Source organism: Scyliorhinus torazame, chromosome 11 (assembly GCF_047496885.1).
Source record: "Scyliorhinus torazame isolate Kashiwa2021f chromosome 11, sScyTor2.1, whole genome shotgun sequence".
NCBI classification, from domain to species: Eukaryota; Metazoa; Chordata; class Chondrichthyes; order Carcharhiniformes; family Scyliorhinidae; genus Scyliorhinus; species Scyliorhinus torazame.
The window spans coordinates 135230175-135245730 of NC_092717.1; the positions used below are offsets into that span (position 1 = coordinate 135230175).

The 15556-nt window shown below is 46.8% G+C and overlaps 1 protein-coding gene across 4 annotated transcripts in view; it reads left to right on the forward strand.

Moving 5' to 3' along the window:
• Window positions 1-15556, forward strand: part of LOC140385541 (peroxidasin homolog) — a 757374-nt gene that overhangs the window by 432773 nt on the left and 309045 nt on the right. For all 4 annotated transcript variants that reach the window (XM_072467791.1, XM_072467793.1, XM_072467792.1 and 1 more), the window contains 2 exons: window positions 5782-5853; window positions 10227-10396. In XM_072467791.1, coding sequence (XP_072323892.1) covers window positions 5782-5853; window positions 10227-10396 — 242 coding nt within the window. The remainder of the gene's footprint in view (window positions 1-5781; window positions 5854-10226; window positions 10397-15556) is intronic.

Here is a 15556-nt window from a genome sequence, read left to right on the forward strand (position 1 = left end):
GCACGGTGGCACAGCATTGCTGCCTCATAGTGCCAGGGACCCTGCTTTGATTCCGACCTTGGGTGATGACTATCTGTGTGGAGTTTTCACATTCTCCCCATGTCTGTATGGGTTTCTCCAGCTGCTCCGGTTTCTTCCCACAGTCCAAAGATGTGCAGGCTAAGTGAATTGCCCTTTAGTGTTCAAAGATGTGCAGGTTAGGTGGGGTTATGGGGATCGGGCGGGAGAGTGGGCCTAGGTAGGGTGCTTTTTTGGAGGGTCGGTGCAGACTTGATGGGCCAAATGGCCTCCTTCTGCACTGTAGGAATTCTGTGGTTCCATGGTTCAATCATGGGGTCAGTGAAGATTGTGGGAGCATCGAAGAAAGTAACTAAGAAGAAACTGCAATTTTATCATTATCTGTTGCGGAGAAAGAGAGAAAATATATGATGAGGTGAGTGATGGACATGGGACTGCTAGGAAAGAGGAGAAGAGTAAGGCTCAAGACCAGATGGAAAGATGAGGTGAAGAGAATTTTTAACACAGCAGGATTGGAAGAGGAATAAGTGACTGACAGGAGGAGATGAAAAGGGTGATAAACCAGCATTGTAAATGGTAGAATCTAAAAGAAGATTCATTAGAAATTAAGATTTAATTTTGGAATTTTCTTTTCTTTAGCATCAAGTGTTCAAAGCTTTAGTTAGTCTTAAGGTTGAAGTCTGACTCTAATGGCACTACCTAGATTACAGTTTTGTTATAATATGGAAAAGTTTCCAAACTATACTGCAAGACACAATAAATGGCCTGAACCTTCTGCGAAGCGGCAATCATTGTTGGATTGTTGTTCCACTCCTACTTTTCTGCACCATGATGCTATTCTGAGTGTCTGGCTGGGTGTTCCAAAGCTGGGTTCCTCAGAAATATGGAGCCTTCAGTCACGCAAAGAGCATCATCATAGCACTTGAGCTTGGGGAGGAGGTTAAGGCCATGCCCCCTTTTTATGTTTCTTGCTGCCTTAAGATAAGTTTAAAATGTCCAGTATGAATGTTAGCGAATATGCGAATGGATGAATATTAAGGAATGAATGAATTGGTGAATGGGAAATGTTGTAGGGTGGGTAGGCGGGGGAGCTAAGTGAGTAAGTGAGATGGGGGGTGAGGTCAGTGTTATGTATGTATGATTGGGCACATCAGTGGGCAAGGGATAGGGTGGAAGATAGATGGAATGGTAGGCGGCTAGGATAGCTGGGTGGAAGATGGTTAGGTTTGTTGATGGGTTGTATGGCAAATGGATAGGGTGGCATGTGGATAAGGTGGAAGGTGGGTAGGGTGGTAAGGTGGCTGGAGGTAGGGTGGCAGGTGGGTAAGTTGGCAGGTGGGTTCGGGTGACAGATGTCGAGGGTGGCAGGTAGGTTCAGTGGCAGATGCGTTGAGTAGCAAGTGGGTAGGGTGGCAGGTCGGTATGTAGGAGAGTAATTGGTTTGGGTCAGGAGAGATTCTGATCAGGAACTATTCAAGTTTGGTCGTGAGGGTAGTTGTATCAGGTCAGGAATGGGTAGATGTGGTGAGTCAGAGATTAGTCGGGGTTAGGGGTTTTTGGGAGGTTCGAGGAGGGATTTAGGAGTATTGGCATGAGTGATTGGGGGTTTCGGGAGGGGGTGGGGGTGGGGGTGGGGAATCAGTTGCATAGTTTCCCAGGAATTAGACTAAGATTTTTCTTTCTAACATTTTCTGGGTAACTGTTCAGGTAAGTATATCGCAATTGTCCGAAATCTCTGACTTTCCAAACCTATATCAGAAACATTCGCGGAGAGTCCCAGTGAGCAGGAGCTTTGTCCTTCAGAAGTACAAACCTACTGGACAATTACTACTGAGGCCAGGGTGTCAGGATATCCGTGGGGTCCTGATGCACAGTTTAGGTTTTACGTCTGGGGCTGGATTCTCCGCTGTCAGGATTCTCTGTTGTGCCAACAGCACAGAGATTTCCCGACGACGTGGGGCTGCCCAAATTGGGGAACCTCATTGTCCGGCTGTCGAGACAGAGAATCCCGGAGGTGTGCTGCACCAGAAATCTGGTCCGGTGGGACGGAGAATCCCGTCCCTGGTCTTCGATAATCAGAAGATCTGGGCCAATATATACCGTTAACTTAGCTCTATCCCCGAATTATTTTTAATCAGAGTCGACTGCGTTTTCATCAATAACTGTTTGTAGTATTCCATACAGTCATTAATGGAATTATTTTAATCTGGTTTCTGACCATTAAAACAATATAGAAAGGGGGCAAGATTCTCCGACCCCCCCCGCCGAGTCGGAGAATCACCGGGGACTGGCGTGAATCCCGCACCCGCTGGTTGCCGAATTCTCCAGCACCGGATATTCGGCGGGGGCGGGAAACGCGCCGTGCCGGTTGGCGGGCCCCCCCGCGCGATTCTCCGGCCCGGATGGGCCAAAGTCCCACTGCTAAAATGCCAGTCCTGCCGGCGTAGATTAAACCACCTACCTTACTGGTGGGACAAGGCGGCACAGGCGGGCTCCGGGGTCCTGGGGGGGGGGGGGGGCGACCTGGCCCCAGGGGGTGCCCCCACGGTGGCCTGGCCCGCGATCGGGGCCCACCGATCCGCGGGTGGGCCTGTGCCGTGGGGGCACTCTTTTCCTTCCGCCTTCGCCACGGTCTCCACCATGGTGGAGGCGGAAGAGACTCCCTCCACTGCGCATGCGCGGGAATGCCGTCAGCGGCCGCTAACGCTCCCGCGCATGCGCCGCCCGGAGATGTCATTTCCGCGCCAGCTGGCGGGGCACCAAAGGCCTTTTCTGCCAGCTGGCGGGGCGGAAATCAGTCCGGCGCGGGCCTAGCCCCTTAAGGTTGGGGCTCGGCCCCCCAAGATGCGGAGCATTCCGCACCTTTGGGGCGGCGCGATGCCCGACTGATTTTCGCCGTTTTGGGCGCCAGTCGGCAGACATCGCGCCGTTTCCGGAGAATTTCGCCCAGGATATTTTTAGTTTGCACATCGATAGTGACTACCGTTCAAAAGCGATGAATTGGCTGGCAAGTGCTTTAAAGTGGCCTGAGCTGCTATATGGAGAGGTTGCTATTTATGTGAATGTATTAAATAGTACAGAAAGAGAATACTGGTCAGATACAAATTTTTTGTTTTGCTCCGCTAAACCTGAGATCATTCAAACAAATGGAGGCATAGTTTTACCACAAGACATTTAGCAATGTTGAGTTGCCTTTAATAGTACTGGGTTAAAAAGACATACATTGACTGTTAGAACGAGATGTCGATCATTAGAAGCCAGAAAATGGAATCTCTTTATGAAGCTAACAATGATTGTGGTATCTATATTGGATTGACAAAAATTAGATCACAACAACTTCCATTAATCTATCACCCAAGCCAATGATACGGGAGTGGTCAGTGGGATCATTGGTACAGAATTTGATCTGAATTTGAAGATGTCCCCCAATTCATCTTTCAAATCAGACATGTAGGAAATTGTCAGGTCAGATACACATCATACCGACAAAGAACTTTTTTTGTTTAGCACCTCATTATGCGCCTCAGAAATATTCCAAAATGTAGTACAAATAATGATTTTGAAGTGCAGTCACTTCTATTAAATAGACAAATAGGACACCTACATATAACAATTTATTCCATTTTTGTTTGTGTTGGCAAGGAAACCAGGGTAATATCTGTTGTTCATTGAATAGGCCGTGGGATTTTTTATATCAATCAGAACAGATAAATAGTGGATGCGATTTAGCAGCCTTGTCGAGCCCGACTTGGTTGAACCTCATGAAAGTTATCACGCGAGAATGCCTCACTTTGCAAGTTGTCACAATCTGCATATTTAAATGAGCCTTTGCGTTTGTGGGATTCTCCCAGCGCCATGGAACTAATGGCCACGCCTAGGAGACCGCTCGAGGGTGTTAGTACTGGTTTCCAAAAATGTGGACCAGTCATGATGGCACCTAGGGTGGAATCCCCCAGATCATTATAGGTGGTCAGGGACAGAGCAGGGTGGCACTATGTCAGGCTGGAAGGGGCACTAACAGAGTGCCAGGTTGACAATGCCAGGATGCCAGGTTGGTACTGCCAGGGATCAAGCCCAGGAGTGCCTTACCAGGCGGAGGGGCAGTGAGGGAGTGTTCCTGGGGGCCTCCCCAGAAGGGATCGAAAATGAGATAGGCTGAAAAGGGAGGGGTGGGTGGGTAGAGAGAGAGAGAGAGATAAGGGCATCCAGACAAAATGGCGCCCCAATCTGTGAGGAGGCTTTTCCGCTGGTCTCGCCAACAAGAAATGGCTGAAGTGCAGCCTTGGTGGAGAGAAACTCCCTGAGGCCAAAGAAAATGGCAATTATTATCTCAGTATAGTATAGTAACTTTGACAATACAACACGCTAAAATGTCAACCCAGATTATATGCTCAAGACTGCAGTGGTTCCAGAAGGCAGCTCACCACCACCTTCGCAAGGGCAATTAGGGAAGGGCATGAGTACTGGTCCAGTGAGTGAAGCCCACATCCCTTGAATTAATAAAAAAGTGATCTTGAGTGGGACTTGAACTCATGAATTTCATAGATTTCATAGAATTTACAGTGCAGAAGGAGGCCATTCGGTGAGTGTTACCAAATGAATAAAGTTGGCACTTAATCAGAGAATGGCAAACGTATATTGAACTGACATATCAGACACTGTATGTCATACTCTTTACAACTCTTGATTGACCAAGACTGGCTGATTAGATTATGTAGCTAAAGTCCACAGCAATTAATGTTTTCACTAAATTCCAGCCATTGTTAAGAATTGGGGGAAATTTAAGAAAAGAAAATGAAATTGGGATATTCGAAAATAAAACAGGGAGATGTCTGAAGAAATGTTGAGATGCGAATTTGCAGATCAGTGAGAAAAGCAAATGTTTACCTAGGTGAACAGAAGAAAACAATGGGGATATAGAAAAGGTAACTTCAAAGTGGAGAGATAAGGAATTGGCAATATGCAAAAAGCAACTTCACAGTATGGAGAACATCAGAGGGAAAAGTGGTATATATCAGCACAATGACTGAGGACAAAGGGAGATAAAGAAAATCAGAGACGCAGCTACCATCAGCCACACCCAACTGCAGAAACAATCTCCCGAAAACAAGTTTTGCTTAACAGGCAGTCATTAGTTTCAAAATTCGAACCAAGCAGATTGTACCTTCGCTGAAACTGAAGACGGTTTTCCCAAATGTGGCCACATTACCTGTGCATGGTAATTATTTGCTGGATTTAGCTCATAGAGTTATACAATATTGGATATTGTTTGGGGAAAAAGGGTGTCTCAGAGTTCAGGTAACACAGGTACTTGGAATCAAGGGGTAATTTCCTGTCATTCTATGTGTAGCCATCCGTGTACTTACATGTTGTAGTGTATTATACTCCTTTCTGTAGTGTTTTTTTTCTTTTTAAGTTAATAAATCTTCTTTATTAATTGTTTGCACAATGACTGGACTATTCCACCGTGGTTCACATATTTTTCTCACAGTATACCAAATTAAAATTATACACCACTAAGAACTGATGTTCCAAGTTACCCTCTGGGTTTTGGGATTATCTCACATTTAACATCAGCGGGGTTCTTAACAACAGGTAATTTTCATTAGACAGTGAGATTAAAGGGAACTTAGTAGAAACAGTAAACCAAACAGATATTTTAGAGAAATATAATTATTAAGTATATTGCATGAGGAAAAAATGACGTAATTAGATGCAAAAACTGATTCCTTTCGTTATTAACTTGTCTTGTTAATTTTTCAGATTCTTACACAATAATAAAATATCAAGAATACCTGCTGGAACCTTCTCTCATCTGAATTCACTGAACCGACTGTAAGTGCTGCAATCTTTAGTTATTTGTTCAACATTGACCTGACTTTTGCGTGCTAATCTCACAATTTACCCAATTGAATCATGTATTCCGTAAACGCTTTGAGATGTTTGAATTGCTGATTTGCTATACAAGTGCAGGCATTGTCATTCTGTGGGAAACCATTGGAATACTGGATTCGCCAGTAATATTTTTACATTGTACCGGGTTAGACTTTTCTATAGCAGGGCATTTAACAGTTTCTGTCACTAGTTAGTTCCTCCTGCAACTTTCAACTCAAAACTATTTGCCCACAAAGTTGTTAAAAATGTAAGCAAATAACAGCACAGAGAGGAAAACAGCAATGTGGGACCTGAGTCAACAGGTGTATCCATAAACAGATTGGGAAACAAGCAAGAGGGGAAGGACTAAAAAGGAGGGTGAATTAAAGGCCAAACTCAATTTTAGATCAGATTAAAGGGAGGAAAACAAAAGTTAGATTAAGAGAGAAAAAAGAGACAGAAAAGAAGGAAAAAGTCAACATCTAAATTTAACATTTTTAAAAATCCTCCATGAAACATTCCAAACCTGAATGAATGAGACTCCACACTTGTAATAGTTAATTTTAAATGCCAGAAAGATGTTAAAAAGATGTCTTCCCCACAAATTACTAACCCTAAGTATCTGTGGTGTGTTTAATTCATATTTATTGCACACGTACAGCAACTTAATGATATTCAATGTATGCTGCTTGTGATCCACCAGTAAAGAGAAGTTCTTGGGAAGCTAAGGGTAGAGTGACACGACTCAGACAGCAACTTTTAGATACTTGCATTTATGAACACATCTGCTCCTTGTCTGAAGTTGGTGTACCCCCTAAACATTAGTAACAGTTAGTGCCAATTACCTCACCTTTTATTCTGATCCATTACAAATCAAATTTGACAACCATAGTTTATCAGCAGCCTTTTTAAAGATATTTGGCGGGATTCTCCAGCTGAATCGGGAAACGCGATTGGGTGGTGAATTGGGTTTGACAGGTGCCAGTTACAAGCCAATTCGCAATTCTCCAGTGCCTCGACAGCGGCATCAATGCATTCCACTCCGCACGTACAGTAAACACCCTTGGCATATCATTAGTGGGCCTGACCAGTATTCTCCGAGGCCTCTGCGATTTTCCGACTCCACCAGGGTGAATTCCCGATGGCTAGGAGGTGGGCTGTGGGGCCCGGGTGGACGGGCATGGAATACCATTGCTGCGGCCTGCAAGGCACCAAGCAGCTGCGTTTGCCGCTGACTGCCTACTGTGAACTAAGGGCCACAGGTCATATGAGTGTCCCCCCAGGTCATGGGTGTGCCCCAGTGTAACCAGTGCCATCTTGTTGGTTGGGATGATGTATGTGGGGAGTGAAGTGTGTATATGCGGCCGCAGCTCGTCAGCCTCCTGTGTGTTGTTGCTAACTTTCCGGTTGGTTCAATTGCTCTGTTTTATTACCTTTGCTCTCGAGTCGCCAGGTATCTTTATGATACCGCCACGAGGTTCAAGTCCAAGTAATGATCAATAACTCAATACACCGATTAGTAAGATTCAAATCAAAGCACATTTATTATACACAGTAATCGCTACTCATGCACAGATTCTACGTCTAAGCTACTTCTACAACTAACAGGCCTATACTTAACTTCGGACTGGCCCACCAGGTCAGGGGAACAAATAGCCTTTGGTTCGGGTTCTGAGTCTGCGGGATTCGAAGTTGGTACGGATTGGTAGCTAGGAGCGCCTATCTCGTAGCGAGCGTTGAATTAAGACTTACTTCTTTCGGTGGTCACTGCACCGGTCACGGTCAAGGTTGGTTCGCATTGCTGGGTGACCCGGGCAGGACGAAGAGATGAAGAGAGCGATTTGAACTTGGGGCTTATCTCTTATAGTCCCCAGGGGCTTCCCGCCTTTCGGGGCGGACCCTGTACCTGGTTCTAGGTGATTGGACTTTGTCCCAATCGCTTGGTTCGATTTCTCCAATACTGGACCGGTTCCCTGATCGATGGGCGTTCTTGAGGTGTTCGTTAACCTCTTCTGTGTTGGCTCCTGCTGGCGCCGGGAAGTCTGGCATAGTTTTGTGTGTCCCAAATGTTGCTATTGTCACCGGGGATTGCTCATCAGTATGTAGATGGCTGCTACATTGTTATGCTGATGGTCGCTGGTATCGATGCTGTCTGAGCTTTTGCAGAGTTAAATACACAGCAAACCAGCACCTGCTGGTTTCTGTCTGTGTTGGCTGACTTTCCCATCAGCATATCAATCACAAATCTGGCAAATCCGGCACTGTTTCACATTGGAATCGATTGGGTTCCACGTGGGGCCAGTGCGAGTCCTTTAACAGTTGCTAAATCGGTCCAGGTGTGGGCACAGGTTTAGGTGCCATGGCAGCACGGTAGCATGGTGGTTAGCACAATTGCTTCACAGCTCCAGGGTCCCAGGTTCGATTCCGGCTTGGGTCACTGTCTGTGTGGAGTTTGCACGTTCTCCCCGTGTGTGCGTGGGTTTCCTCCGGGTTCTCCGGTTTCCTCCCACAGTCCAAAGATGTGCGGGTTAGGTGGATTGGCCATGCTAAATTGCCCATAGTGTCCAAAATTGCCCGTAGGGTGGGGTTACTGGGTTATGGGGATTAGGTGGGGTTACTGGGTTATGGGGATAGGGTGGAGGTTTGGACCTTCGGTAGGGTGCTCTTTCCAAGAGCCGGTGCAGACTCGATGGGCCGAATGGCCTCCTTCTGCACTGTAAATTCTATGTCTATGTCTATAACTCCATGAATTCTTCCCTGGCACAACAGTTAGCCTCAGGAACAGAGAATCCCATCGATTATTTTGAACACATAGAATTACAGAGAATTATTTTGAACACATAGAATTACACAGAATTTACAGCACATAAAGAGGCCATTGAACTTATCTGGTCTTTGCTGATGTTTAGATTGAGCACGAGCTTAAACCAAAGACTTACTATTCCGCTAGCTTCAATTGGCTCTTTCAACATATGTGGAGCCGGTGGCATTGTGGTATTGTCACTGGACGAGTAAACCAGAGACCCAGAGTAATGCTCTGGGGACCGAGGTTCAAATCCCACCACTACAGATGGTGAAATTTGAATTCAATAAATATTTGGAATTAAAAGTCTAATGATGACCATGAATCCATTGTGGATTGCCGTAAAAACCCATCTGGTCTTTTAGGGAAGGAAATCTGCCATCCTTACCTGGTCTGGCCTACATGTGACTTCCGACCCACAGCATTGCGGTTGACTCTCAACTGCTTCCTCAAGGGCAATTAGGGATGGGCAATAAATGTTGGCACAGCCAGCGATGCCCATGTCCCATGAACAAATAAAAAAACATGTACAGACCAAAGCCTGTCTTCCTCCAAAAATGCAGTTGTTTTAAGAAGTAAATATTCTCTAGGTGGTGAGTTCAACTTTTATCTGCTTTCTGTGTTTTTCTTCCTTTACTTACCCAGAGGTAAAGCTTGGAAAAAGAATCTCAACAGTACAGAAGGAGTCCATTCGGCCCATTGAGTCTGGACTGACCCTCTGAAAGAGCACCCTACATAGGCCAACTCCCCTGCAATCCTGTAACCCCTACCTAACCTTTGAACACTCAGGGGCAATTTAGCATGGCCAATCCACCTAACCTGCACACCTTTGGACTTCGTCACCCATTCTTGTTTTAGAATAGCAAATCCCATAGAACAATGTCGGGGATAAGCTGAAATTCCACACTCATAACTCTGAATTAGCAGAACTTGTCTAAACTTGTTATATGACTGTGCTCACCAATTAGAGTGGAGTTAGACCAGACAAGAGCACAAAATAATGGAGCACTGAGCATTTTTCAATGCAAATCTCTGGCCTCAAATATCATGTAAGGATAGTTTTTTCTCTATTTGTGATAAGAAAGAAGCTCTGAATTTTGCTGATCGCATAATGAGTTAACATAACGAGTAGCTATACTGTGCTGACCAGGTTTGATCCTTGCACCGTACCACATTAACTAACCTCAATGAGCAAGTGGTAGGAGACTTCAAATTAACCTGGGTTAGGGAAGGGGGAGATTGGAGCCAGAGTTGTCAATCTTAATCACTATACACTGGCTCCTGTGGGAAATGTGCATATAGAATCAGGTGAACTCAGGACTGGGCTTGGCTGCGGTGACACAATGGCAAATAACCTGAGAATCTTCACTGATAATTAATGGTCCCACTTCTGGAGAGTGGAAAGAAAAGCGCTAATATTTTTGGAAAGTGGAAAGAAGATTGAATTGATGATAATTGCAAAATGGAAAATATTTTGTTGCAAAATTCTACAAGATAGACTAATTCTGTCCTTGTTTTTACATGACTACAGCCGCTTGGACTCCAATGGCCTGGTGTGTGATTGTCAGTTAATGTGGCTGGGAGAATTACTGAATAACTATGCACAAAGCAGCAACACTCAAGCAGCTGCAACATGCGAATATCCCAGGAAATTACAGGGAAGATCAGTTGCCTCAGTAACAACAGATGAGTTTAACTGTGGTAAGTTTCATTTGCATTATAGACTATCTCTTTTACACATCAGCACTAAATTACACCTTTTATTAGTTACAAAGCTGCATGTAGAAGAGAGAAGATGAATTAATAAGAAGTAAAACCAAACTCATTAAACCATTAATGCTATTTAAATAACTTTGAATGCCAATTATGTTGGCTTACAGTTCTGAGGAAATTTTTCTCAGATCTTTTTGAAATACATTAGTAATTTGAAGTGTCAGGCAATATTTGAAATCACTCAAAACCCCTCCACTTACACTGATTAAATATTAAGTATTTCACCTTAGTTAAATACTTTCTTAGAAACAACTTTTTCCAATAATAATGGGTCCACAGTCCATGGTTAATGCCTATGTTAAAGACGTATGGCGGGATTCTCCCCTAACCGGCGCCGAAGAGTGGCGTGAACCACTCTGGCGTTGGGCTGCCCGGAAGGTGCGGAATCGTCCGCACCTTCAGGGGCTAGGCCGGCGCCAGCTGGCGCTTGGCGCCGCACCAACCGGCCTCTGCCGGCCGCAGCGAGTTGGCGCATGTGCGGGAGCGCCAGCGTGTGCTGGCGTCATCCCAGCGCATGCGCAGGGAGGTTCTTCTCCATGCCGGCCATGACAGACCGTTACACCGGCCGGCGCGGAGTGCAAGAGTGCCTCCATGACACAGGCCTGCCCGCGGATCGGTGGGCCCCGATTGCGGGCCAAGCCACCGTGGGGGCCCCCCCGGGGCCAGATCCCCCTGCGCCCTGCGAGGACTCCACAGGCCGCCTGCAGAGCCAGGTCCCGCCGGTACGGACCTAGTGTAATTTACGCCGGCGGGACAGGCCGTAAACGGGCGGCCACTCGGCCCATCGCGGCCCGGAGAATTGCTGGAGGGGCCACTGCCAACGGCCCCCGAACTGCTCGGCGCAATTCCCGCCCCCCGCCGAAATACCGGCGCTGAGGAATCCGGCAGCCGGTGTCAGGGCGGCAGGACGGGATTCACACCGCCCCACGGCGATTCTCCGACCCGGGAATCCCTGGTGTTTGAATGTCGACAAATATCCTATTCCCTGTTTCATGTTATAATGCATCTTGTATATCAGGAAGAAATTTTATGCACGTATTTTCATGAAACTTAACCTTTAGGTGCTTGGAAGGATGAAACAAGTTCGACAATTGCAATACTTTTCAGAGAAACATAAATTCAGGCATTCATTTGTTTGCTTATCTGCTTCAGTGGAACAGCTATCTTTTGAAGACACAGAGTGGGATTTTCCGGTCCCACCCGCCCATGGACTGCAGATTCCCATGAGTGTTCTACGGACCTTTTAGGTGCGATGTAACAGGAAGAAAACAATTCTGGTTTTTGGGCATATAGAGCGCATAGAGCGGGGTGTTGCCGGCACCTGCAGCACCAAGAACGAGCCTGCTATCAAACGGGACTCTGTTTATTTGCTCATCAGTGCAGGAAAAGATCGGACACCATTTTTAAATGCTGTCCCGATCTCACGACACCCCCACTACGGCCTCCTGGAGCTACTTGTTACTGTTCTCGAGAACCACTCACCCCACCTCATAAGGGCATGAGAAACCTGGCACCTTGGCACTGGAGCCCTGACACCTTTGCAGTGCCCACGCCAGGGTACACTGTCCAGGTGGCAGAGCCAGGGTACCAGGGTGGCAGTGCCAAAGTGCCAGACTGACAGTGCTAAGGTGACCAGAAGGCAGCAGGAGTGCCAGGATATAGCCCTGTCCAGAGCCCGACCACCCGGGGGCCTCTAATGGCCTGGGAAATTCCCCAGGTGCCGTTACGCCTCGTCCACGTTTGTGTGGACCAGTGCTAAACAGCACCAGGGTGAGGTTTCCTTGGCGTGGACGTTCATTCCTGAGCCTTGGGAGAATCCACTGTCGACATATTTATGTGTATCCAACAGCTCACTTAAATATGTGAATCTGGATCATGCCCAGTGAGGGGGAAATCCAGATGATGAGCCCTCTTGCGAGATTTAAGGCCGGTCGATCGCGCCCTTTGATTGTCTGTCAAATTCTCAGTCCTGCCTGTGAGAATTCCCGTGGCAGGCACAACCGGAAGATTTAGGCCACAGATTTTTTTGGTCTGAGATTTAAGGACCCATTTTTTCCTGGAGAATTAAAAGAAACTCAATTAAAACATCAGTTGATTGCGATTATTCTAGCCCAAATTTAGAGCCATTTTTATTTACCAAGTGGATTTTCTATACTGAATAATCTGGGAGATTACAGGAGAGGCACATTGGATGGCAATTGAATCAAAGCATTGTGACCCTAATTAAATTGTAAAAGGTTGGATTTTTTGAGCACTGCTCCACAGTAACAGAAATGTATTACAAATTTATATGGCAGTTTAATTAATTTTTTAAAATAAATTTAGAATATCCAATTATTATTTTTTTATTTTCCAATTAAGGGGCAATTTAGCGAGGCCAATCCATCTAACCTGCACATCTTTGGGTTGTGGGGGTGAAACCCACGCAGACATGGAGAGAATGTGTAAACTCCACACGAACAGTGACCCAGGGCCGGGATTCGAACCCGGGTCCTCAGCGCCGCAGTCCCAGTGCTATCCACTGCGCCACATGCCGCCCTATATGGCAGCTTAACGTGCAAAATACCCCAAGGCACTTCTCAGCACCTGTCAGAATGAGGACGTAAATGTTGAGATGGGGAGAGAGTTCAGGAAGGTGACTTAATACTTGTATTGGATTTTGAGAGGTTCTCAAAGGGACAGAGAAGTGAAAAGCTGGAAAGATTTGGAATTAAATTCTAGAGAGCAAGAGCTCAGTGAATGCAAGCTCAGCTGCAGATGGTAAAGAAAAAGGATGGGCGATGCACAGGCAACCAGAGGCAGAGACTGAATGATGTTTGAGGAAGCTTGGGCTGGATTCTCCGCTGTCGGGATTCTCCGTTGCTCCAGCCACGCACCCACATCCGGGGATTTCCCCATGGCGTGGGGCTGCCCACAATGGGAAATCCCATTGGCCGGCTGGTGGGAAATTGGTGTGCCGCGGCTGATAATCCCGCCCCATGTGTCAGAAAACATGGGGCGAGATTCTCCCAAACAGATTCCACGTTAATTTATGGCGTTCGTTTCAGGGAGTTTCCTGCCGGCTCGGCCGGTGGTTTCCCCACCGTAATTCAATGACACATAATCACTTTTTTGGGCCCTGGGAAGTTTCTCGCTGGTTTAGCCCACTAGAATTTTTTTTTAGCACTGGGAGGCTTAAACTCAGAGATTGAGCCACCATTCTGAAAGCGTGCCCTGATCACTAAGTGTACTTGTGGGTTCCCCCCTCTCCCCACCCCCCTCCTTGGGCGTCCCCCCCTTTCAGGTTCCCCCAAGACCCCTTACAGCACCCCCTCCCTTCTAGGACCACCACCTATCACCCACCCAACCTCCCGGACATCTTGTTGGCCTTGGTCGATGTCAAAGTTTATATCGTTTTCCGCTTGGGGAAACACGCATCCGTGACCTGTAGGATACACCTGTGGGCTATGGCCTGTGTCAGGGGCTGTTTAGCACAGGGCTAAATCGCTGGCTTTGAAAGCAGAACAAGGCAGGCCAGCAGCACGGTTCGATCCCCGTAACAGCCTCCCCGAACAGGCGCCGGAATGTGGCGACTAGGGGCTTTTCACAGTAACTTCATTTGAAGCCTACGTGTGACAATAAGCAATTTTCATTTCATTTTAATTCATGGGAGTGTGCCTTTCAGAAATGTTTTTGTCTTATCACTTGGCTTCAGGGATGTCATTGTGTGGGTGGAGCTGGGCTGTGGCTCTGTGAGTTTTTACTTTCACTTTGAGTTTTGGAGTTGGTTCATGGCTCTGAGATTTTACTTTCGTTTTCACATTTGGCTGCTGTAGACTCAGACAGAGAAGTATTTTGGCTTGTCTCTCTATTTTCAATTTTTAAAAATAACCTTCGAGTACCCAATTAATTTTTTCCAACTAATGGGCAATTTAGCGTGGCCAGTCCACCTACCCTGCACATCTTTGGGTTGTGGGGGTGAAACCCATGCAAACACGGGGAGAATGTGCAAACTCCACATGAACAATGACCCAGAGCCGGGATCGAACTTGGGACCTCGGCGCCGTGAGACAGCAGGGCTAACCCACTGCACCACCATGCTGCCTTCCATTTTCAATTTTAAAGAGTTATTCCAAGGACAAAATCCAATGATTATACTTAACCTGCTGCTTTGGTAAAATGTGGTTTTTGGTTTATGGGATCTTGTTATTGATTTGGAACTGTTAAGGGCGAATTCATTAAGGGTTATACATAGATTACTGTAGTTGTGTGGGGGCTTTATGTTTGTCGTTGATAATAATTCTTACTGAGTGTGTTTATACAGATGTTAACTAAATTCGTAGAATAAAGCTTGTTTTTTGATTAAAAGAGCCTAAGAACTCTGTTGAGTAACCCCTGAAAGGCAGGCCCTTGTGCTCATCATAACCAAAATCAATAAACAGTTATAAGCCAGGTGAACTCCATAATGTACTTTGGTGTTTTCTAAACCCTGGCCAATAACACCTCGGGATGCCACCCAGGTCCCCGGTCAAGCCCTGGATGCCGAGCCATCAAAGTTCAGGACTGCGGTGACCTTGATGACCACCAGGAGCGGGTGTCCTCCTCCACCACATGGTGCCTTGTCTGCGAGGACATGGCTGCACCGTCTCTTTATTGAAGCGCTGTCCGTCGTCATCTTTGAAATGTACTCCCTGAGTCGTCGGGACCTCCCCCTCTGGGTCCCTCCCTGGCCTGATGGATGGCTGGGTCTTCAGGGTGTACGGCGGGACCCTGTATGTGAGCCACCGCCTTGAGTATCTGCAGACGTTGCTGCTGCCACCGTCACCGGTATTTGGCCTCCTGGCCTACCAGCAGCACCATTCTGTATAGTCCAAAATACCGTCCATATTGTTCAATATCTGCAAGGAACTGGCAGAGATGTTGGACTGACAAACACCGGTGGCTCCCACCCCTGGACCCTCCATTCCTAATTGCCCCCCCCCCTCCCACGCTCACGTCACCTTGCCCATGCACTTTCAGCCACAGCAGGCCCTCCACAATGGACCCCAGGGTCTGCACGTAACTTCACCTGGACCAGACACTGGTCTGCTCCCCGTGGCACTCACCCAC